This window comes from Mirounga angustirostris, unplaced genomic scaffold (assembly GCF_029215605.1).
Source record: "Mirounga angustirostris isolate CCGP_5_RB_7025 unplaced genomic scaffold, mMirAng1.0.hap1 SCAF_11, whole genome shotgun sequence".
Lineage (NCBI taxonomy): Eukaryota > Metazoa > Chordata > Mammalia > Carnivora > Phocidae > Mirounga > Mirounga angustirostris.
In genome coordinates, this window is record NW_026991719.1 from 82304605 (window position 1) to 82328943 (window position 24339).

The window sequence follows — 24339 nt, forward strand, 5'->3', positions numbered from 1 at the left end:
TATATCATACCTTCAGACAGAAGAATTGCAGAAATCAGGAACAGAGTTGGTTTGGAGAGAGAATCCAGACTTATGAAAAGCATATTTTATTATTTTTAAACATGGTGAAAATGGTATTTCTGTTTTGTCTGAGGATGCTAATTTTTGAAAAGGTAAAATTATAACTTGTAATTTAGAAATTAGATTAGGTGAAAGATTTTTTTTCAACACGAGGAACTGCTAAAAATATAAAAAATGGTTGAAGGAGATATGTATACATACACAATATAGAAAAACAAAATATATGTATATTAAATGTTTTACACAGAAAATAAATGTTAGGATGTAATTTCTGGATTAAATACAAAACTAGTTAATATTTTAAGGATAATCCATTGTAACCGTTGATGTTATCTGTCCACTGAACATAAATCGTTTCCATATCTGTTAGACAAAATATCTACAAATTAAAATCAGCTTCTGTGTTGAAAACTTCAATAGAAAGTGAAGCCCAGCACTGCACTGGAATAATATCCAGTAATCCATGCTGTCCTTAGCCAAGTTATGTATAAATTTTCTGACTGTGCAACATGTTTTTTTTCCACCACTCTGGTATGCAAGGTTTATGGAAGTAAGGCAAAGTGGCAGTTTTGCCTGCCTTCCCAAACCACAAGCGTTAACAGGGATCGTCCTGGTAGTGGACACTGGAGTTTGAATGCTTGTTTTGCTCATCGATATTTTTCAAGGTAGACTGTGTGTGTGTGTGTTTTAATATGTCGCCCGAGTATCATACAGAATAATAAAAATCAGTTCGTCTCCAAACTCCTCATCGAGTATTCCTCACCAGCCCTGTGTCCTAACAGAGCAAGGCCCAGGTCTAGTACTAGGGCTGGAAGCTCTGGCTCCAAATCCAGCTTTCCTTCAGCTCTATCTTCACCAGGACAGGAGCTTCGGATTCTTCTAGCAAGCGTCTCAACGATTCTACCATCCGTGCGGCAGGGCTGCGGCAGGCAAGCTGACTGACTGCGCGGTCACGTGAGGCTGGTGGTGGCTCACGTGACCACGCTCTCACTTGGGCAAACACAGAGGTGTGCAGCACGGAAAAGGGGCAGGAAGGACATACACCTGACGAGTGACAGACTGCCGTGGGAGGAGTGGTAGGACGTTGTGGTGGGTGGGTGGGGGTCTCTCCATGCTGCACTAACCTGGAAACGAATTTCTTGGGCGATCAGAATTACAGCATTTGTTGGTAGAGGGCACAGCCCCTCGGCCTGTTGCCAGCGTCTTAGCCGGGGTCAGTCTTTTGCCCAGGAGCTCAAGAGGCAGGAAGTCATCCTGCGGGAGGAGGACGTGAGAGAAGCAGCGGTTGCTGTTGGAGGAGGTGGGTGCGGGGCCGGGAAATGGCATCGGTGGGAGGTGGTGGCTGAGACTAGGTGCGGGTGCAGGGAGTGCCTCGGACACTCCTGCTCTCTGCTCTCTCCTGCCTTCCGAACACCCCTCCCCCACTCCCAGCCTTCCCGCCCCGCTCTGAGTGATTCTGTTTGTGGGTGTGGGAGGGGGACACACGGAGGGAGTTGGCGTCAGGGGAGCCTAAAGAGAGGAAATGGTGAAGTGACAATTCCTGAGCTCCTGAGGCACTGGATCTGGAAAGCGGTTGTGAGAATGGTGTAGGGGCCTCGGGCACGCTGCCTCAAAATGTGCCATTTTGGCATGCGGATTATTTGGAGCTGAAAATAAATGAGGCCCAAAAAGCTCAGGAGGAAACTTTGACCTCCCTGACTAACTGCCTAAAAATAATTTAGGTTGAGGGGCTCCTGGGTGGCTCAATCCTTAAGCATCTTCCTTCAGCTCAGGTCATGATCCCAGGGTCCTGGGATCCAGCCCCACATCGGGCTCCCTGTTCCGCCGGGAGCCTGCTTCTCCCTCTCCCACTCCCCCTGCTCATGTTCCCTCTCTAGCTGTCTCTCTCTCTGTCAAATAAATAAATAAAATCTTTTAAAAAAATAATTTAGGTTGAGAACCTACTCCAGGAAGAGAGCTACCACCATAGATAACTACAGTATGATATGAACTAGGGATGGTTGACAGGGAGGAATTTAGCAAAGTATCTGTTAAAATTCCTTTCTATGTCCCATTGTATCTGTATGGCTCCACTAACATTTGTTTGCCAAACATTCATTCTTTCCTCTTTTGAATTGCTTTCCTTCCCTTTGAAATCCCAAATCGCTACACTTTTTCTTAGTTAGGTATGACAAATTGACTCATTTTGCCTGTCTTTGGAATCTCATGGCTGTGTGGGTTCCTTGTATGTATGAAGTTAAGTTTTATTTTCTCCTGTTAATCTGCCTCGTCAATTTAATTCCTACTCCAGCTAGAAGAATCTAGAAAGGTAGAGAAAAAGATTTTCCTCAACAATGGAAACTATGAGCTACACTTCCTTCCTCTCACATAGTTGGCACTCTCTACTGTCTATATGTCTTCCAGACATTGGGGATGGCTGAGACCAGATCAAAATTGGGGGATGATGGGGGAAAAGAGGCAGGGTTACATCTGTCTTATATTGCAAAGTTCCAGCTTCCAAAAGATCCAAGAGTAGAATGAACCCCAATCTGAGAAACTCTAGGGAAGGGGTGGGGGACAGACTCAGGAGGAGGGAACCTAGAAGTTTCAGGCCCTTCACATGGAATTTCTCATTGGGATACCAACAAGTTCTTCAACTCCCAAGAGGATCCTTGGATCTTAGCCCCAGGCAGCAGTTCCTTCCCATTTAGGAGCACAAAAGTTGCTATTCGATCTGAGGCTCCCTCCTCCTGCTGTCCTGGGCCCCAGAGGAGGTTCTTTCTGGGAACCACTGACAGAAACTATTTTATGGATGGTCTCACATGTTTCCCTCTGTAGACACTTTGTCTTTTCCTTGTGATTTGTTCTCTGCTCATTTCTTAGGGCTTGTTCTTTGGTCTCATCCTAGGTACCAGCCCTTGGTGAATCCTTGACATCTTTCTAACCGAATGCCCTCCCTCCCATGCATCCACTGGATACCAATGCAGTTTAGGAAGGTGTCGCCAGGAAGTAATGAGTTTTCCCAAACCCTCTCATATCCTTATTTTTATACTCAGTATAGAGTTGAAACTATGCCATAATAATACTTCAGGCCCTCCTGTTTACATTTAAAAGCTAGGACTGAGCAGAGATTGAGGCCTAGGACGACCTCCTCCGCTCTTACTTCTTGCCTGCTTTGTTATTATCCTCTTCCGCCCACTTTCCAGAATTCTGGTAATATAAGTATTGGGTCCAATGTTCAGGTTATAGTCTTTCCTATATATATATATAAAGATTTTATTTATTTATTTGAGAGAGTGAGAGAGCAAGTAATAACAGGAGCAGAGAGGAGAGGCAGAGGGGAGAGGCAGAAGCAGACTCCCCACGAAGCAGGGAGCCCAATGTGGGGCTCGATCCTAGGACCCTTGGACCATGACCTGAGCTGAAGACAGACACTTAACCGACTGAGCCACCCAGGTGCCCCTAAGAAAGAATATATTTAACCTTTGTTCCTGGTTCTTGGCACAGAGCTTCAAAACACCTACAAATTTCTTGAGTTGATAGGAATGTATTTGTTGTGCTAATAAAGTGACTTTGGTGGGCCCCTAGATAGGTTCAGGATGTGGGCTGGTCACCAGTGAGACCAACGATGTGACTAGAGTGGGAACTTCAGGTGAACTGGGATTCTCAGAGAGGGGAGGAGGGCTGGATTTTGGGTTCAGTCATGTGGCCAAGGATTTAATGGATAATGTCTATATTGAATGAAAACTCAGGGCTCTGTGGGGCTTCCTGATTGGTAAAAACACTGATATCCAGGGAGGTTGATGTGGCATGAATCCATGGGAAGAGGGCTTGGGAGCTGTGTGTCTAAGACCCTTCCAGATCTTATTCTATCTGTATCCTTTATAATAAAACTTTAATTCTAAGTATAGAACTTTTAGTGAGTTCTGTGCGTTGTTCTGGTAAATTATCAAGCCTGAGGAGGTCATGGGAAACACTGAATTTATAACTGGTCACTCAGAAGTATGAGCAGCCCCTGTGACTTGTAATTGGCATCTTATCTGAAATGGGGCAGTATTGTTGGGGATTGAGGACTGCACCCTTAAACCTGTGGAGTCTGATGCTAAGTCCAGGTAGTTGGTGTCAAAGAACTGATGTCAGAACAATGGTGTCACACGTTCCTACTTTTTAGCAGCCATCCCTAGATTATTATCTGTTGCTGATCCTATGTATCATACATAAACAAGTTAAAATGTGGGAGGCAGAGGCCACCAGTATATTATGGGTGAAAAAAATAGCATGTGTTTTTGTGGCAAGCACTTGCAATTTAAATTATTTTTAAAGTTCTCTATAATTTCTATATATTTTTTCTCATTAGAGCTCCCTCCACCTAGAATTCCTGTTGGGAGTACTGTATTTATATTTGGGGAACTTCACATTGTGGCCTGGCTGGATACCTCTAAGTCCCACGTGCAACCTGAAGCAGATACTTAGCCAATTAACACCTGTGGATTTTTTCAATCTCAGCCAAAGGGCAGGGTAAGTGTGGTGTGTGTGTGTGTGTGTGTGTGTGTCCCCAAGTATGAAGATGATTATCTCTGTTCTGATCACTCCTTGGGTATGTAGGGGCCAGGATCATCCATCAGTTTTTTCCTGGGGTGTAGTTGAAGTAGAAACCTCATCACTCATATGGCCCTTTTGTTTCTGCACCTTTTCTGGATAAATATTATGAGCTATCTCAAGTAATAAATGTCAGGGCCCATTCAGATGTTACTTGACTTAAAATGTTGCTGCCTGGGGATAAAATTAGAGCAGATTTGTCATCAGTTCAGTCATGAATGAAAGAAAGGTATCTTTTTACAATACAGCTGGACTATTATCACTCACTGACCCTCTACTTTGTCCCTAGTTTTAAAAGAGCAACCTTCAATGGAATCTCATCTATAAAATATTACCAGGTTCTCTATGGAGAGTTTCAAGGCCCTGCACCCTTCCATACAATTCTACCTTTCTATCTCCATCTCCCAAAACATTCTTCCAAGTCAGAGCCAGGACTAGAATGAGATAAGGACACATTTTAAAGAGGCACTCACTTTCAGATACCTCACCCTAGTCCAAGCCCTTCTCCACTTTGCCTGCATTCAAGCCATATTGGACTATCTGCTTTTGCACAGCCCAGCTACACTTTGTGCTTTACTACTTCTGTGCCTTTCCCCACACTGTTCCCTCAATCTTCAATGCTCTTGCAACCCTTTCTGTGCCTATGAGAAACATAATCATCCTTTTAGGCTCAGTCTCAAATGCTAGGGTTTGAAGTCTTTCTGATCCCTTCACCCTTACTCTTTGCACGTTGGTAGGAAGTAATTCCTCCATCCTTTGTACTTATACAGTATTTTATTTGGCCCTATTTAGCATTTGTTTCTTTATATCATGTACTGAAGTCTTTCTTATGAGCAAGATAGAACTAGTGTAGAAGGACAGGTAGAAGAAGAAATTTGGACTCTAGAAGTCTGAACCAAACCCCAGTCTGTCTGACCACAATGCTTGAGCCTTTTACTACTTACAGTAGTAATAAGTGTTAGTATTAAGATTTACTGGGTGCTTTCTATGAGCCAGATGCTCTTCTAAGGGTTCTAAATGTATTAACTTATTTAATCTTCAAAACGAACGTATGGAGTAGGTGCTGTTGTTGCCTCCATTCTACAAAAGAGGAAGCTGAGACACAGTTAAGTGGTTAAGTGACTTACCCAAGCTCACTGAATTGGTTAGCAGAGGTACTGAGATTCAAACCTTAGTAGTTGGAATCTAGAGCTGGTATGTGTTACCATTATGCTACATCAATATCCCTCTAGTGCTAATTATCACTAAAAGCTGCCATCATCACCATCACTAACTTCATCATCAGATTTTGTTTCTTATAGCCTGTAGCAAAGGACTTTATTCATCATAAAGAAACTTAAATCGGAGTATTCTTAGACCTCTTGTCCCCTAGCTCCTACTTTCTGTGTATCAGCCTACTCCAGCTTTTCCTTCCTTCTCAATTTAATGGTCCATCATGGTCCATCATTTTTACTACTCTCCTCCCTCATCCTCTAGTGCCTGGCTTCACTGCCCTGGCAAAATCTCAGCTCTTGATAAATCCCAAATATTCACCTCTTCTTATACCTGTATTGCTTAGTGCAGTGCACCTGGGGAAAGTTAACTAAATTTTTCTGACTATTGACACTATGAATTTATCTTTTTTGACCTCAGTACAGTCCCCTGAATTGAAAGCAGATCATCTGTAATGTCTACATCGTGGATATTTCACAAGGGTGCATTTTCACACAGTGACTCTCTGAACTGAAACTAACTGAGCTCAAGCACTTAATGTACTTTTGAGCACCTTAGATAAGTCAACGCTTGGGTTTTCTGCCTGAAGCTTTCCTTTTCAGTATAGAACAGAAGCCAATCACAGTTGTCAGACCTCTAGCGATCATTAGGCAAGGTGTTCAGAATCTACAGTTTTCCTTTCACGTGGAAACATGAGTTTCTGACACTGGTTTTCAGAGGTAGGTGCTCACTGACAGACAAAAGTCAGGACCTATTGCTCATTGAAGAGTTGTTTTGTGCCTGAGCATACATATCATTTAGGATTGTTCTATTTTCATATAACAAGGAACTCAACTAAAATAAACCTAATAGGGAAATTATTATCCACAGATTGGAAGTCCTGAGGCAGAGCAGCCGTGATGGTTGTTTGATTCAGGTAAGGACGCCACTTTTTTCCATCGCTTTCTTCTGCTATTCACAATATCAACTTGTGTCCTAAAGCTAGAGGCTTGATAGCTCAACAGCTGCAGGTGTCAAGCAACTTCCTGAGGAAGAAAAGGAGACAAGCTTTCCTGATGGCCTTTTCTTATGAGTGAGGGCACTTTCCTCAGAAGTCCTTCTGCAATCTCCTCCTAATGCCTCACTGAGTAGAGTTATATCACCACCCCTTCCTGAACCAGAAGGTAACAAGGGGATGGATTACCCCTAGCAAGCCGACTCACCCCAGAACTGGGAGCAGCCTCCCTGTGCTACATGACTACAAGGAGGAGGGAGGCATACTTATGCAAAAATGACATTCTTGTAGTAAGGGGCTAGGTAAGCAATGCACTAAACAAAGTACTGAGGTTACAGTGACAAAGAGCTCAGTGGCAATATCTTACCAATCATGACCACGAAAAGCCACCGTGGAGTTCTCATCTATTCTTTCCTACTTTCCCCAGCCCACCTCATAATATGACTAGATCACAATTTTAAAAGGAACTAGAAAGACCTGACACATGCAGGTATTTCAGAATACCAGATACTTCCTAATTTAGTGTGCACCAGAATCCTGTGAAATAGTTATAAACAGCCTCATAAAAACATTAAGTACCTTTTCCAAAGTGACACAAATAGTAAATGGTAAAGTCTCTATTCAGGTTTTGGACTGCCTGGCTCTGAAGTCTGGCCAAGTTCCAGAGTTGAGCCCAGAGGAGAGAGACCTTTCTCTACCATCCAGCCTCTTTAAAAATTGCTTCCAAGGACTCAGAAACTGGCCATTCTAGTCTAAGCAAGCACTTAGTAGGACAGTGCACTGCCTCTTGGTGGTAGTGGTAGTGACAGAGGTGACTTTTTTCCTCCCATGGTTAAGTCACAGTTGCTCAGACCTCACCACCAAGAACTTTGGTTCTGGAAGTCTAAACTCTAGTCTGCACTCCAGGTTATAAACTTAGGGGCTGAGATGCCAGGTACAGGGAGCCATATAAATATTCTATACCCAGGAGGGAAAGAGCCAATATTTATGGAACAGCTCAGTTTTCAAGGACAACTTTATTCCCATATCTAATACACAGCTAAAAGGAAGAGGACAAATGCTATGTTCACTGGTCTTGTGCTACCCCATTAAAATCCATACGCCAGACTTCCAGGTTCAGTTAGGACATGTAAAGAGCTTGGAAGTCATTGCTCCTGTACTTCCAAACAGAAAAAAAAAAAAAAGCTGAACAAACTGAGAATCAATGACTTATCTTAGACCCATCAAAGGACTGAGGTTACAGGGCAAATAATCACCGCAAAGTCTGGAGAAAAGACAAATCTGGAGAGGCACAACCTCTCTCTCCTTACGTAGAGCAGAAACTGCTAGAAACATAAACATGTGAGAACACTTAAATGGTAATTTTGACAAATTGCTAGAGACTGAATATGGAATAGTTTGAGAGTGGGAAACCCCATGGGGACCTGCAGGCTTCGAGGTTTAGTGGGCTTTACCTCTAGGCAGTCCAGCATGTTCTCACAAGTGAACATCCCAGAAAGGTCCCCTCATGGTTCTGGAAGGGGAAAATACACTCTTGTGAATACATCAAGAACCATCTCCGGGATAAAGGCCTACTCTCCAGTGAAAAAGCCTTCCCCTGAGCCTTATCCCAGTTGAGGAAAAGGCATTCCTCCTGTTCAGCCCACTCTAGCCTTCCAATGTCACATAAGGAAGAGAAAGAATCTAAGAAGCACTTGTGAAGGTCATAGCCTAGGGACACAGGCCTACAAAACACTGGAGTTTAATCATAAGATTATAGAACACTTGCTCTCCTCCACACATTATCACATTGCTAAATGTGATATGGGACCTCCAGTGTCGTACAAGTGGAGTATAGCTAAAAGAGCTGCAAAAAGTAGATTCTGCAAGGAGTAATTAGGGAAGCCCAAAGTTTGGAGGGAGGATAAAATAAGGACACTAGAGGAATTTGAAGACCATAGCACTTGGGGCTACAGCAAACATTACCCACAGCCCAACTGCTAACCAGCTTAACTTAAAACTTCTCACTAAAGGTCTGTTCACCTCAGGTCCTATCACCCAATGCATCATATCCAGCTTTCAACACAAAATTAAAAGGCATGCTAAAAGGCAAGAAAAAGCACTGTTTGAGGATACAAAGGAAGCATCAGAACCAGACTCAGATATAATGCAGATTTTTTTTATTAAGATTTTTATTTATTTGCGAGAGAGAGAATGAGAGACAGAGAGCATGAGAGGGAGGAGGGTCAGAGGGAGAAGCAGACTCCCTGCTGAGCAGGGAGCCTGATGCGGGACTCGATCCCGAGACTCCAGGATCATGACCTGAGCCGAAGGCAGTCGCTTAACCAACTGAGCCACCCAGGTGCCCCAATGCAGATTTTTGAAGTATCAGATAGGGAATTCAAAATAAGTATGCTTAATATGTTAACAGCTGTAATGGATAAACTAGACAAATGTATATGGCAAGTGGCTGAGATCCAAGCTGGTTCTACTCCCTGCCACATTTCCACACGGCCAAAGATCATGAGAGCTTGGATGTGACTGCAAGAGAAGACTTGATAGACAGGGCAGTTGAAGAAGAGCCAGGACCAGCCCGACCCCTGGCCATGGGGGCAACAGACAGGAAATATCCCAGGACCCAGTGTGGGTCGTGCCTGGCGAAAAAAGGCCCTCTGTGGGCAACTGTGGGGACTGCGAAATGGCAAAAGCATGTTGCCAGTTTGAATGGGGGGAAAACAGCAGTGTGGCAGAAAGAATGGAGGCAGAGCAGTGGTTGGTTTTCTCGGGGTAGGGGTGTAGGTCTGCCTTCCTTTAGAAAAGGCGCAGTGGTGAGGCCTCCGTGGGGGCCCCCTCCCACCTTCCTCCCTTCGGTGGCCCCGCGAAGCAGTGAAGGAAGAACGTGGGACGGCCACCCACCCCAGAACCTCCGGGGCAGTGTGGCCCTAGGTCGCCTTTCCCCTCGCAGCCTGCTGTCCTGACAGGCCCTGGCCCACCGGCCTCCAGTTAGGATGGTGGACAGAACGGGGGAGAGGGAGGTGGACAGACACTGAACAGTCGGGGGCCTCTCACACACCGAGGGGCGACTGATATCCATCCGCTGCTGCCGGCAGCGCACCTTCCCCGCCCCGCCGCCCCCGACCTCTGGGTCCTAGCCCCCACCGCCAACCCTCGCGGGGTCCCACGGGTTGCAGGGCCAGCAATGAGGGGTGGTCGCCGCGCAGGTCCGCAGGGGCGCGCTGCTGTGAGCCCGCCCCTTAGGCTGGGGCTCCTCCCGGCCCCGCCCCCTCTGGGTCGGAACTAGGGTGGGCCGGGGAGGGGGCGTCGAACCCATTCGTGCCGTATCCCTCCGCCCCCCTTCCCGACACCCTCGCCGCGAGCGCTTCGTGCCGCATCCTGCGCAGCCCCTGCCCAGTTTGGCGCAGCGGCGCGGGGGGCGGGACACCTCTTTGCGATTCTGGCCGCACGCAAGGCGGTGGGAATCCGAGTGAAGAGCGCCGAGAGAAGGGGGGAGGCCAACGACCTGCACCTTGAGCCTGTGAAGGCAAGCGGGGGTGTCGTGGGGGGAGGCGGGGGGGGCCCCCACTGTCGCCCGGCTTCCAGCCTTCCCGGACCCCAGACCCTGGCAGCCGGGCCAGGAGGAGGCGACCCGGTCCCTGAGCTGGTCCCTCAGAGAGGTGCGCAGCGCCGCGGGACCCCTGGCGAGGAGAGGCGGCGACTGGCGCGGGCCGGGCCCAGGGCACCGCGGCTGGCCGGAGAGGCTCCCGCGGATCCTCTGGAGGCGAACTGCGCCCGCCACTCCGCGGCCAGCTTTCCAGGCGCCCGCGACCCGCCGTCGACGGTGCCCGTGCCGGGAGAGAGCTGTGGGGGGAGGCTGCTGCGGAAGAAATGGCGGAGTGGGAGCTGGGGTGGGGGGCGCCCAGGGAGGCCGCCGGGGCGGGGGGCGGGGGGGGGAGATGGCGTCCGAGCTCTGTGCCCAGCTGGCGGGGAGCGGGTGGCCGGTGGCGTCGGCTACTCCGGGCCCTGATTCTGGAAAGGGGCCTGTTGGGTCCCGGGCCCTGGGCGCTGTCCTTTCCCACAGCTGCCTGGTTGATGCCAAAGTCTTTCTGTGTGGTAGATCTGGCGCATTTAGCAAAAGGGCAGTTGAGTGGGTAGATTATGAAGACATCAAAATGAAGTGTTTATCCACTTCATAATATTGCCTTCCACATTTATATTTTGCACCCAAATAAATGCAAGGAAATGACAGAGTGAGGAGTAGATCACCTTTCACAGGAAGGGTCTGTGTGAAGAAATAGTGTGGCATTAATCCACCTTTCTCCTTCAGGATCCTTTTTCTCAACATCGCAGCCCACTTTAATATGTTGAGGTGTGGGAATGGTGGGTCAGAATGGAGGGAAATGTTTTCCGAAGGGTCAATTTAAACCCTATGACGTTTATACTTACTTCCTGATTCTTCAAAAGGTGGTGTTAGGACCTGAATTCTGGGAAACTGTCTATTAACCTGGTATTTTGCTGCCATTGTCAGTATATTCTCTTGGTGTTTTGCTGAATGCTCCTCCTCCTTTTTGCAGGACGTGACTCTTCTCCAGCTAAAAACTGTTCTTTGGTGGGAAGGATAGAAGTTCCTGAGGACCCCTGCTGTGTAGGCTGGCTGGCATCGGTGGCAATGAGGTAGTGTCTGTGTATGCATGGGGAAACGGTAGGGGCATGCAAAAATGGTATTGAAATAATAGTCACTATTATCTTTACTGAGTGCTTTCTAAATACAGTTGCCTACATTCCACTGTCCACTCTCCCGTCTCATATTTTGTTCAGGGAAAGAGGTGTGGCCTCTGCTGGGAAAATGACAGAATTAAAAATTAGGAGGAAGTATAATTAGACAAGCTGCAGGTCTTGGGGGAATGGATGCAAAATCATCTGGTAGGAGCAGACAGGTGGGAGACATTTAACATGGCTTCAGATAAACAAAAGTATGTGTTATAACACTTGTGATGGGTGTTGGGCTAAGTCAGTCTCTTCTGTTTTCTCTCTTTTGCCTTTTTATTTATTCTTGAGTTTGTTTCTTTATAGGTTCCTATAGAAATCTGTAGATAGTTGTTCACTTTGAATTAAGCAAGAGGACGAAAACTATTCATTTGGATCCAAGGTGAGTGTGAGCATGAGCACCCCTATTGATTGGGGATGGAAATGGGCTACTGGCAAGTAGGTGAGACCAGATCATATCTTGGAGCCATTGTCTTCCAACTTTCCAGACACTTCTATCCTCACATTTGTATATAGGAAATGGGGATAAGTTAAGCCAGGATTGTGCCTAGAGGGTAATTGATAGATACCCAGGAAATGGAGTGAGAAGCCATGAGGACCAAGGAGGCCAGCAACATTATATAACCAAAGTTCTAGATTTGGAAAGGCATGTATTGAGTTTAGAATTCAGAGGACCTGTTGTCTACCAAATACTCAAAATTCCAAACCTCCTGTATTTTGTCCATAGGTCTGCCTGTATATTGGCCGTAGGCCTTATCATTCCTGAAAGTAAGGAAGGGGAAGAAAATTGCACTAGGTGAGTATAGGTTGGTGTGAGGCCGATCTTGATAGACCTGGATGTTTCTTAGCCTTTCTCACTTTCAGTAAGCTTTTCCATTATCCCTGCTCCTATGTGATACAGAGAAAAGAGTGTGTTAGTGCCTGGGCAGTACATTGTTGGGCATTAGTGGGAGCGTGGAAGGGATAAAATGAGGTAACAGAGTTTTCTAATATTCCACTTCTACCACACAATCCATCTCTATTCTCATGTCTTGTGTGGCTGTCTGCCTGGAGAAGCACAGCTGGAAGAGACTTAAAGCTCATTTTCTTCTTCCACCTCAGATCCATCTCCAGTGGTGGCTATGGTGGCCTTGGAGTGGCAGATCATCACCTTCAACAGGTCTGAACTCAGGAACCATCATCTTCACTCAGGCTGATTGCCTCTGTCTTCTCTCTGTATCACTGACAGAGGCTGTGTGTTTGGAAAGGGGACTGTGTGACTGATGAGCTGATGACTAACTCTTGCTACAAAGTTTATGTCTGACCCAGTGAAAGAGTGTTAAGACATTGACCTGGGACACATTGAGAACCAAGGCCAAGATTGTATAGGTCTATATAACTGGTCTTCAACCATGACTGGGGCTAAGAATGAGAGTAAAAACAAAGCCAAAACTCAAAAAAGGGCTGGTATACAAGCTGAAGCAAAGAGGGAGTCTACTGCCATAGTCAGACCTATAGCCAAGACCCAGGACAAAGCAATAGCCAAGGCAGGGTCTCAAGCTGATGCAGCGGCAGTGACGAAGGCAAGGTCTAAGAACAGGATTGTTACTGAGATAAAGGAAAGAGCCCTGGCAGATTTCAGTCCCAAAGCTGACGATGAGGCCACTAGAGTATCTGGGATGTCTTCTGTGTCTGAGGCTAATGCTGAGTCCAGGTCCATATGTAAAGATAAGGCTGGTATTGATACCTGGTTTTGGGCTGGGGAAGAGGCCAATGTCGGTTCCTGGTTTTGGAATGGAGAAGAGGCTAGTAATCGTTCCAGTGCTAAGGATGAAGGTAAAGCTGGTATTGGTCCCCCATCCTGTGCTGAAAAGTTAGAGCCTGTGGCTGGGGCCAGCTGCAGAGCTAGGCCAGGGACTGAGGAGGAGGAGGAGGAAAATGTTATTGGGAACTGGTTTTGGGATGGAGATGAAGCTAGTTTTGATCCTAATCCTAGACCTGTGAGTAGGATAGTTAGGCCCCAGCCTGTGGATGAAATTAATGAAAAAAATAGGCCCAAGGACTGGTCTGAGGTAACTATCTGGCCCAAAGCCCCTGCTGTAACTCCAGCAGTGTTAGGATTTAGATCCCAAGTCCCATTTGAGACAAAGCCTCCTTCATATATTGTCCTGGCCTCAGCTGAGGAAAATACCCATTCTTTGCCTGTGGTAACAACATGCCCTTCTAGGAGCACTACTTCATGCTCACAGCCTGTCCCTGAGTACCCATTTGGTTCTGACCCTTGCATCCAGACTATAGAGGAGATTAGACGCCAAATCAGGATCAGGGAAGTGAATGGGATTAAGCCATTTGCTTGCCCTTGCAAAATGGAATGCTACATGGACTCTGAGGAATTTGAAAAACTTGTTACCTTACTTAAGTCAACTACTGATCCTCTCATTCATAAAATAGCTCAAATTGCAATGGGGATCACTAATGTTCATCCCTTTGCCCAAGAGTTTATTAATGAGGTGGGTGTAGTGACGCTTATTGAAAGCTTGCTCAGTTTTCCTTCCTCTGAAATCAGAAAAAAGGCCGTAATTACTCTGAATCCTCCTTCTGGGGATGAGAGACAACGCAAGATTGAATTACACGTTAAGCATATGTGTAAGGAAACCATGTCTTTCCCCTTGAACTCACCCGGACAGCAATCTGGATTAAAGATACTAGGGCAACTGACTGCTGATTCTAACCATCACCACATTGTTGGCAGTTACTTTTCAGAGCTTTTCCACTTGCTATCCCTGGGAAATCGTAAAACCAGAAATCTTGTTTTAAAAGTACTTTTGAATATGTCTGAAAATCCAGCTGCAGCCAGAGACATGATCAATACAAAGGCCTTAGCAGCATTAAAACTCATCTTTAACCAGAAAGAGGCAAAAGCCAATCTTGTTAGTGCTGTGGCCATATTTATTAACATAAAGGAGCATATCAGAAAGGGTTCAGTTGTAGTTGTTGATCACATGAGTTACAATACACTGATGGCCATTTTCCGTGAAGTTAAAGTAATTATTGAAACAATGTAAAATGAGCCAGAAATAAAAGTGAACGCTTTGAACAGTCTAATAGGCTGTGTATTCCCAAAGAGCCTTGCATAATATTTTGATTATTACAGTGTACACATTATAAATCACATCTGTAATGTGACATTACCTGCGACAGTCTCTAGGTTTGAGCTAGACCATTTTTGAGATATCAAATGAATATTGCACTGTAAGCTGAAAACATCTGTTGATTTTTATCTTGTGTAGATGGGCAACTTTTTAACATTTTACTTAAGATAGTGAACCAATTCATCTTAAGTAGGCTGAACTTATTCATTAGTATTTGCTTAGATCTATTTGTGGCTTCAAATGGCAAAAAAAAAGAAGGTATCATTGAATTTGTTATCTAGTTGCAGAAATAAAGCATATGCCCACAAAAAGATAACCAACAGCACTCACATATATCCATACATACACACATTCATTGCTGAATGTGCACTCAACATGTAAAGGCAGGAGTTGCTATAGGCTGTTTAATGTAAGAGGAATTACTGTTTGTCCCTTATTCTGCCTTCATCAGATAATTCATGGTAGGAATTATAACCACTGGTGTAAAATGAAGAGAATGTCTGTGTGTGTGAAAATATTAGGTTATATGCTTTGAGATTTCTCAATAGCTAAGAAACTAAAACAAGATCATACTGTAAATACTGTTTGTAACTTGCTTTTTTCCCCACTGTGTATTGTGAGCATCTTTCCATATCAATAAATGTGCTTCTATAACATATTTTTGAATCACTTAATGTTTTTTCTGTGTTAACAATTAGCGCATAGTGCCCTAATGTTTCATTGCATATCCCTCTTAAAAATATGCACACATTTATTCTTTTGGAAAAACAAGAGTATAGTATTCTGCAACTTGCCTCATCTTTATCTTTCCAATTTAGTATTATGCAGATCTAACACGAGATTTTTATTTAATAGCTTTATTGAGGTACAATTGACATACATTAATCCATACATATTTAAAGTATACAATTTGGGGGCACCGGGGTGGCTCATTGAGTTAAGCGTCTGGCTCTTGATTTCAGCTCAGGTCATGATCTCGGGATTGGTGAGATCGAGCCCAGCATCGGACTCTGCACTGAGCATGGGGCCTGCTTAAGATTCTCCTCTCTCTGTCCCTCCCTGCTTCTCTCTCTCTCTAAATTAAAAAAAAAAATTTTTTTAAGTATGTCATTTAATACATTTTGACAAATGTATACATATGTGAAACTATCACCACAGTTAAGATATTGAACATATCCATAACATATCCATCACCACCCCCAGAGTTTCTTCATGCCCCTTTTAATCCCTCCCACATTTCCCTATGTCTCCTTGCCTCCAAGCAACCACTGATCTGTTTTTTGACAATACAGAATTGTTTTCATTTTCTGAAATTTTATATAAATGGAACCATACAGCATGTATTTGGGGGAGTGGTCAGGGGTGTGTGGCTTCTTTACTCAGCGTAAGTATTTGAGACCCATCCATGTTATGTGTTTCAATAGTTCATTGCTTTTTTATTTCCAAGTAGTCTATATGGTAATATCACAGATTATCCATTTACCTGTTGATGGAGATTTGGGTTGTTGCCAGATTTGGGCTATTACAAATAAAGCTGCTATGAGCATTTGTATACAACTGTTTCTGTGGACATGTGCTTTGCTTTTCTCTTGGGTAAATACCTAGGAGTGGAATGGCTAGATCATACGGTAGGTATACATTTAACTTACATTTTCCAAAGTGGTTGTACTGTTTTACATTCCTGCAGCAGTGTGTGAGAATTCTGATTTCTCCACATGCTTTTTAACACTTTGTATGGTTGGTCTTTTTAATTTTAGCTATATCTCATTGTAGTTCTTTTTTCTTGAATTTAAGTATAGTTGACATACAATGATATATTAGTTTTAGGTGTATAACAGTGATTCAACATTTATATATGTTACAAAATGATCATGATAAGTCTAGCTACCATCAGTCACCATATAAAGCTGTTGCATATTATTAAGTATATTCTCTATGCTGTGCATTGTATCCTTGTGTCTTATTTTATAACGGTAAGTTTGTACCACTTAACCCCCTTCCCCTATTTTGCCAATTCCCTTCCTATACCCTCCCCTCTGGCAACCACCAGATTATCCTCTGTATCTATGAGTCTGTTTCTGTTTTGTTTGTTCATTTGCTTTTTAGGTTTCACATATAAGTAAAACTATATAATATTTTACTTTTTCTGTCTGACCTATTTCACTTGACAAAATATCCTCTAGGTCCATCCATGTCATGATTGGCAAGATTTCATTCTTTTGTATGACCGAGTAAAATAATCCATTGTATATGTACCACATCTTTATTCATCTATCAATGGACACTTAGGTTGCTTTCATATCATGGCTATTGTAAATAATGCTGCAATGAACATAGAAGTGCAAATATCTTTTTGAGTTAGTGTTGTCATTTTCCTCAGATGAACACCCAGAAGTGGAACTGCTGGATTGAATGATAATTCTATTTTCAGTTTTTTGAGGAATATCCATACTGTTTTCCATAGTGGCTGCACCATTTTGCATTCCCACCAACAGTGCAACAAGATTCCCTTTTCTCCACATCCTCATCAATATGTGGTATTTCTTATTGATACTAACCATTCTGCAAGGTGTAAACTGATGCTGTGGTTTTGATTTGCATTTCCCCAATGATCAGTAATGTTGAGCAACTTTTCATGTTGGCCATCTGTATGTCTTCTTTGGAGAAATGTCTATTCAGGTCCTCTGCCTATTTTTTAATTGGATCGTGGTTTTTTTTGTTTTGTTTTTTTTTTTTTTATATATTGAGTATATGAGTGTGTATATATATAGGATTTAACCACTTATCAGTTTTCTCATTTGAGACATCTTTTCCCATTCAGTAGGTTGCCTTTTCATTTTGTTGATGGTTTCCTTTGCTGTGCAAAAGCTTTTGTTTGATGTAGTTCCATTAGTTTATTTTCGCTTTCCTTGCTCGAGGAGATAGATCCAAAAAAATATTGCTCAGACTGATACCCAAGACTTTACTGCCTGTGTTTTCTTTCTCATTGTAGTTCTAATTTGCCTTTCTCTAATGACGAATGATGTTGACTATCTTTTCATATGCATATTTGCCATCCATATATTTTGGGTGAAGTTTATGTAAATGTTTTGCTCTTTTTTTTTTTTTAAACTGGGTTCATTTTTATTGTTGATTTGTAAGAGTTGTTATTATATATACTGGATACAAGTCTATTATCAGATATATGTTTTACAAATAGTTTCTCCCAGTCTATGGATTGTTTTTTAATCTTAAAAATGACTTTTGAAGAATAGAAGTTTTAAATTTTGATAAGGAACAGTCCTTTACCAGTTGTATTTTGCTGTTTTTTTGAGAAACCATTGCCTAACCAAGGTCACAAAGATTTTATACTATATTCTAAAAATTTTACAGTTTTAGGTGTCACATTTAGGTCTGATCCATTTTGAGATTTTGTATATTGTCCAAGTTATAAGTTAAAGTTCATTTTTTGGCATAGTGATATCCAGTTATTGCAGCATCACTTGCTTAAAAGACTTCTTTCTCCCTTGAGTTGTCTTTGTTGCATCTTTGTCAAAAAATCAGTTGTCCCTGTATGTATGGATCTGTTTCTAGACTCTTTCTGTTCCATTGATGTACTGGTGTATCTTGATTGCAATGCCACGCTGTCTTGATTACTGTAGCTTTATAATTTCTTGAAATCAGGCAGTGTGAGTCATTTAACTTTATCATTTTTCAAAGTTATTTTGGTTATTTTTACTTTTGTTTTTCCATATAAATTTTAGAATCTGCTGATCCATTTCTACAAAAACTCCAGCTGGGATTTTGATTGAGATAGTTCTAAATCAGTAGATTAATTAAGGAGAAATAACATCTTAACAGTGTTGAATCTTCTGACCCATGAACAAAATATCTCTCTCTGCTTATTTAGGTCTCCTTTGATTTCTCTCAGCAGCATTTTGTAGTTTTGCAACATAACTTTTTAGTATATTCTTTCATATTCATATTTTTTCCTGTGAAAATGGATGTATCCCTGTTTATATCTTCATACCTGTTTGAATATTTCTGTATGATAAATTCCTTGAAGTGGAACTTCTTTGTCAAAAGTCATGAATGGCAGTGCCCTCCTGCCAAAAACCACCAGGAATATGTCTGTATTTGAACAAGTTTGGTTGCAAAGAGAAAGAACATGTACCATGGCAAATAATGTGGTACTTCAAGAAGAGGGTTTTAGAAATGACTTATTATAGGATTAGGACTTTGGTTAGGTGATTTAGGGGAGGGTTTAAGGAAGTGAGGCTTTGCTGTAGATTGAAAGTTGTTTGGAAGCATGAGTACTTGAAGCATGATTTGCTATCTAAAAAAATCTTACTTTACAAATGGGGAAGACTAGGCCAGGGCTACAGTTGTGATAGGTAAAGAAGCAGAAGTCACTCATATTAGCCAGAATAAGGGGATATTTGGTTATTTTTGTGATCTGGACAATGTCTCCCAGTGTTCATACATGATTACATAGTGGTCTTGTTTTTCTCTTGATATATCACAGTCATAGAGTGACTTTATCTGATATTAATGTTCTATGAAGTTGTTTATATTCAACAAGAGAATACCAGGGCCTGGCTCTGAGTGCCAGGCCAGCTCCTAGATGTCAGGGGCTGCATTTCTTCTCATGGATATTTACAAATTTTGACATATACTGGCCAACTGACTTCTAAAATATATCCACTCAACCCATGGAGCATGAATGTCTATTTCTTCATATACTTGCCAACACATCAATATTATCAGTCTTTGCTACTCTGAGGGGCAAAAAAAAGAAACCTCTCTCTGTCATTTTTATAACATTTTAAAGTTTACATAATATTCCATATTATGAATGTGACAACTGAGTCACACCTCTATATTCTGTTGGGTAATTCTAGGGATGTAAAGATGGACCCCATCACCTAGTGGGAAGGGAGTGGAGTATATACATGTATATATCACTTTCCCTATCTTATGCCCCCTCATTGCAACTCTTCCCCTGTGATCTTCAGATTCAGGCCCTCACAAGTACTACTGACTGACAACCAGAAAAGCTGTATCACTTTACACTCCATGAGCTAAATTTAAAACAGAAGAGTGAAGAGTTTAGCTATGCTGACACTGTTTTACAGAATTTTGTTCTGAATTGTGTTATGGACCCACACTCAGGCAACAGCTATGGTCAGTAGACTAGCAAGTGATATGTACACAGAAGTACAGCTGAGGACAGAATAGGAATTATTAATGAAACAAGCAAAAGCTTTGCAGTGAGAAAAACTGCTTTCCAGTCACAGCTGTATAAAGATTATATTGTTATATAGGTATATATTGTCATAAAGATTAATTGTATAAAGATTAATTGTATTTTAAGTACTTTAGATTAAAGACATTGGTCATTCTTAGATAAGCTTCAGAACAGCATCATAATTAATCATGAGTTGATAAAAAGCTTCAGTAAATCAACATGCAGATTTTGCTTTAAAAGATCATGGGGCCACCTTAGCTTACTCTGGACAACTACTCTCAGAGTTACATACCCTGTCAGCAAATGTCTGAAAGAAGCTCTGGCTATTTATCTCCTAGAGGTGCCATGTCCCCCTTACTAGTCATTACCAAGGTTTCCCTAAAGGAGAGAACAGCAGAAACATGCAAACTGTTTCTTGTGTATGTTGAACACTTCATTTAGCAAACTAAACTTGGCTATCATGGTTGTGATACACAAAATAAAGCAAAGTATAAAAATCCTGGGGTAGAATATTTTTTTTTCTCCAGAAATTGTTAATCATCCATGTGGGAAGGGGAGACTTGCTACTCTACTCCTCACAGCCCAGTTAAGTACTTGTGCAAACCTCTAAAATATGTCAAGGAAAGAAAAATACCATATGATTTCACTCATATGTAGAATTTAAGAAATGAAACAAATCAAGAAAAAAAGAAGGAAAAACAGTCTTAAATACAGAGAACAAGCCGGTGGTTGCCAGAGGAGAGGTGAGTGGAGGTGATGGGTGAAATAGATAAAGGAGATTAAGAGTATGCTTATCGTGATGAGCACTGAGTAATGTATAGAATTATTGAATCATTATACTGTACACCTGAAACTAATATAACTGTATGTTAATTACACTTCAATAAAAATTATGTTAAAGGTAGAAGGAGACAAGCTGGTGGAAGAGTAAGGGACCTCGTTTCATCTGGTCTCTTGAATTTAATCGGATATCTATCAAATCATTCTGAATACCTATGAATTCAACCTGAGATGTAAGAGAATTGCTGGAATTCTACAAATAGAAAAGCGACTACTTTTTGCAAGGTAAGAGGTGAGGAGAAGTGACTCTGAGGGGATATATATTGGAAGATAAATGGCCGGCGGGGGGGGGGGAGGGAACCTCCAAAAGCCAGCTATTGGAAAGTGATATAGCCCCAGAGTGCAAAATCAGAACTTTTAGAAGTCTGCTCCAGTGAGAAACATCCCTGCCTGAAAGGTGCTCAGGTGATGAAGCGGGGCAGAATCCTAGGTGGGATAGTGTGGATCCCTGGAGTCACAGAAAGAACGGGGCTACCTGAGCCAGCAGAGTTCCCAAGCATTAGAGTGGGGAAATCAACTACAGTCAGTGAGCCCAGGAGTGGGCTCTCAGCTTGGGGTTTGCCATAACCTGTGAACTATGGCACGATTGGACAACATCTCTCCCTACAGGGCCCTGCAAAAGGCAGAAACACAGAGATCCTCCTCCTTCCCCTGAGAGGGGCATCACAGGTGCAGCATGCAGGATGGAGTGACTGCTCTCCCTGTGGGGACCCTTCAAATGGTATGCCCGTGGTGACCATCCTCCCTCACACAGGAGGATCTGCGCTGGTGTGCACCGCAAGAGACTCAGAGTTGGTGCAAACAAAAGTGAAGACTGCTTTTCCCTGAGGGTTTACTGAAAAGAGGGGACCACAATAGTTCAGCTCCAGGACTGGAGATAGGGTGCCACCATTTTTATTTTCACACTCAAAAGCAGCTTGGAAAGCCTTCAGGGAACAAAAGCCACATAGAGCAACCCAAAGCAGCTTATACTGAGCCCAGCCACCTGGCAAAGGGCAGTGCAACTCCACCCAGGAAAAGACACCTGAGATTCAGGGCAGCAGACCCTTCCCCCAGAAAATCAGCTGGAACATCAGGAGAATACCAAGATTACCAAGCACACAGAACTGTAAAACTCCAGCACTAGGGGAAAATACTATATAGAATTCAAGGTTTTTTCTCATGATCCTTTTATCTTTCAGTTTAAAATTTTTTTGTTTTTTCATTTTTTCCTTTTCAACTAGTTATTTTATCAATTCCTTGTTTTTAAGTTTTTTTAACTTTCATTTTTTATTTACATTATATATATATATATTCTTCATTTATGGCTTCCTTTCAATGTATTCAATTTTATTTTGTATATATGTAAGTTTTGCTTTCTTTACAATTTTGGGATTTAGTGTCTTCTAACAAACAGACCAAAATACACCCAGGACCCAGTGGATCACCCTGTTTTGCCCACCTGGAAGATTATATTCTCTACTTTTCCCCCTTTTTCTTTTTCTTTCTTTTTTGGTTTCTAACTTCTTCGGATTTGTCTGGTGTATATTTCACTTGGGTCGTGGTTGATATTTTTGATTTTGTTTGCTCGTTCATCCATTCTTTGGGCAAAATGACTAGAAAGAGGAATATACAACAAAGGAAAAAAAACAGAGGTAATACTCTGCCACAGATCTAATCAATATGGATATAACTAAAATGTCAGAGCTGGAATTCAGGATAACAATTATAAAGTTACTAGCTGGGCTTGAAAAAAGCATAAAAGACATTAGAGAATCTCTTAGTGAAGAAATAAAATCGAATGAGGCCAAAATTAAAAATGCTTTAACTGAGACACAGTCCAAATTGGATGCTCTAACAGCTAGAGTAAATGAGGCAAAAGAGTCAGTGACATAGAAGATAAGATAATGGAAAGGAAGGAAGCTGAGGAAAAGAGAGAAAAATAACTAATGGACATGAGAGAAGGCTTCAAGAAATCAGTGTTATCATAAAGCTAAACAATATTAGAATCATTGAGGTACCAGAGGAAGAAGAAAGAGAGAGAGGGAAAGAATGTATATTTGAGCAAATCATAGCTGAGAACTTCCCTAATCTGGGGAGGGAAATAGGCATTCAAATCCAGGAAGTAGAGAGAACCCCCCTCAAAATCAATAAAAATAGATCTATGCCCTGACATATAACAGTGAAACTTGTAAATTTCAGAGATAAAGAGAAAATCCTGAAAGCAGCTTGAGAGAAGAACTCCTTAGCAACAGGGGTAGGAACACTAGACTGTCAGCAGACCTAATCAGAGACGTGGCAGGCCAGAAAGGGTCGGCATGATATATTCAGGGTAGTAAATGAGAAAAACATGCAGCCAAGAATACTTTATCCAGCAAGGCTGTCATTCAGAATGGAAGACGAGATAAAGAGCTTCCAGGACAAACAGAAACTAAAAGAATTTGTGATCACTAAACCAGCCCTGTAAAAAATATTTAAGGGGATCCTGTAAGCAAAGAGAGATCCCAAAAGAAACATAGATCAGAAAGAAATAGAAAAGATCTACAGAAACAGGGACTTTACAGGTAATAGAATGGCATCAAATTCATATCTTTCAATAGTTACTCTGAATGCAAATGGGATAAATGCTCCAATCAAAAGACACAGGGTATCAGATTGGATAAAAAAAGCAAGACCCATCCATATGCTGTCTACAAGAGACTCATTTTAGACATAAAGACACCACCAGATTGAAAGTGAGGGCATGGAGAACCATTTATCATGGTAATGGACATAAAAGAAAGCTGAGGTAACAATCCTCATATCAGACAAATTAGATTTTAAACCAAAGACTGTAGTAAGGGATGAAGAGGAACACTATGTCATACTTAAAGGGTCTATCCAAAAAGAAAATCTAACAATTATAAATATTTATGTTCCTAAATTGGGAGCAGCTAATTATATCAACCAATTAATAACAAAATTAAAGAAATATGTTGATAGGGGCGCCTGGGTGGCTCAGTCATTAAGCGTCTGCCTTTGGCTCAGGTCAAGATCCCAGCGTCCTGGGATCGAGCCCCGCATGGGGCTCCCTGCTCCACGGGAAGCCTGCTTCTCCCTCTCCCACTCCCCCTTCTTGTGTTCCCTCTCTCACTGTGTCTCTGTCAAATAAATAAATAAAATCTTCAAAAAAAATTAAAAAAAAAAGAAATACATTGATAATAATACAATAATACTAGGGGACTTCAACATCCCACCCACAGCAATGGAAAGATCATCTAAACAGAAGATCAACAAGGAAACGAGGGCTTTGAATGACACACTGGATAAGATGGACTTCACAGATATATACAGAGCATTCCATCCTAAAGCAACAGAATACACATTCTTCTCAAGTGCACTTAGAACATGCTCCAGAATAGATCACATACTGGGTCAGAAATCAGATCTCAAGTGGTACTAAAAGATTGGGATTATTCCCGGTATATTCTCAGACCACAATGCTTTGAAACTTGAACTCAATCACAAGAGGAAATTTGGAAGGAACGCAAACACTTGGAGGTTAAAGAGCATCTTACTAAAGAATGAATGGGTCA

At 42.3% G+C, this 24339-nt stretch overlaps 1 protein-coding gene across 5 annotated transcripts; it reads left to right on the top strand.

Annotated features, from left to right (window-relative positions):
* Nucleotides 1-1023: 1023 nt before the first annotated feature.
* GPRASP3 (G protein-coupled receptor associated sorting protein family member 3) lies at nucleotides 1024-24339 on the top strand. 5 transcript variants are annotated; one of them, XR_010406220.1, is made up of 8 exons: nucleotides 1145-1360; nucleotides 4397-4557; nucleotides 6721-6766; nucleotides 11395-11494; nucleotides 11894-11969; nucleotides 12315-12383; nucleotides 20847-21010; nucleotides 21395-24339. XR_010406220.1 is itself a non-coding variant. In XM_064574418.1 (7 exons), exon 7 carries the CDS (start codon nucleotides 12979-12981, stop codon nucleotides 14629-14631), a length of 1653 nt encoding a protein of 550 aa, XP_064430488.1. In that variant the 5' UTR covers nucleotides 1024-1136; nucleotides 4397-4557; nucleotides 6721-6766; nucleotides 11395-11494; nucleotides 11894-11969; nucleotides 12315-12383; nucleotides 12689-12978; the 3' UTR covers nucleotides 14632-15372. The 5 variants fall into 5 exon arrangements, 4 of the variants coding, with proteins under 4 accessions (XP_064430488.1, XP_064430487.1, XP_064430490.1 ...); XM_064574418.1 differs by lacking the exons at nucleotides 1145-1360; nucleotides 20847-21010; nucleotides 21395-24339 and adding exons at nucleotides 1024-1136; nucleotides 12689-15372; XM_064574417.1 differs by lacking the exons at nucleotides 20847-21010; nucleotides 21395-24339 and adding an exon at nucleotides 12689-15372 and having other exon boundaries at nucleotides 1147-1360.

Bases quoted from the DNA above. Each gene is read 5' to 3' on its own strand.
- GPRASP3 (XM_064574418.1), top strand. From the start codon at position 12,979: ATGACTGGGGCTAAGAATGAGAGTAAAAACAAAGCCAAAACTCAAAAA.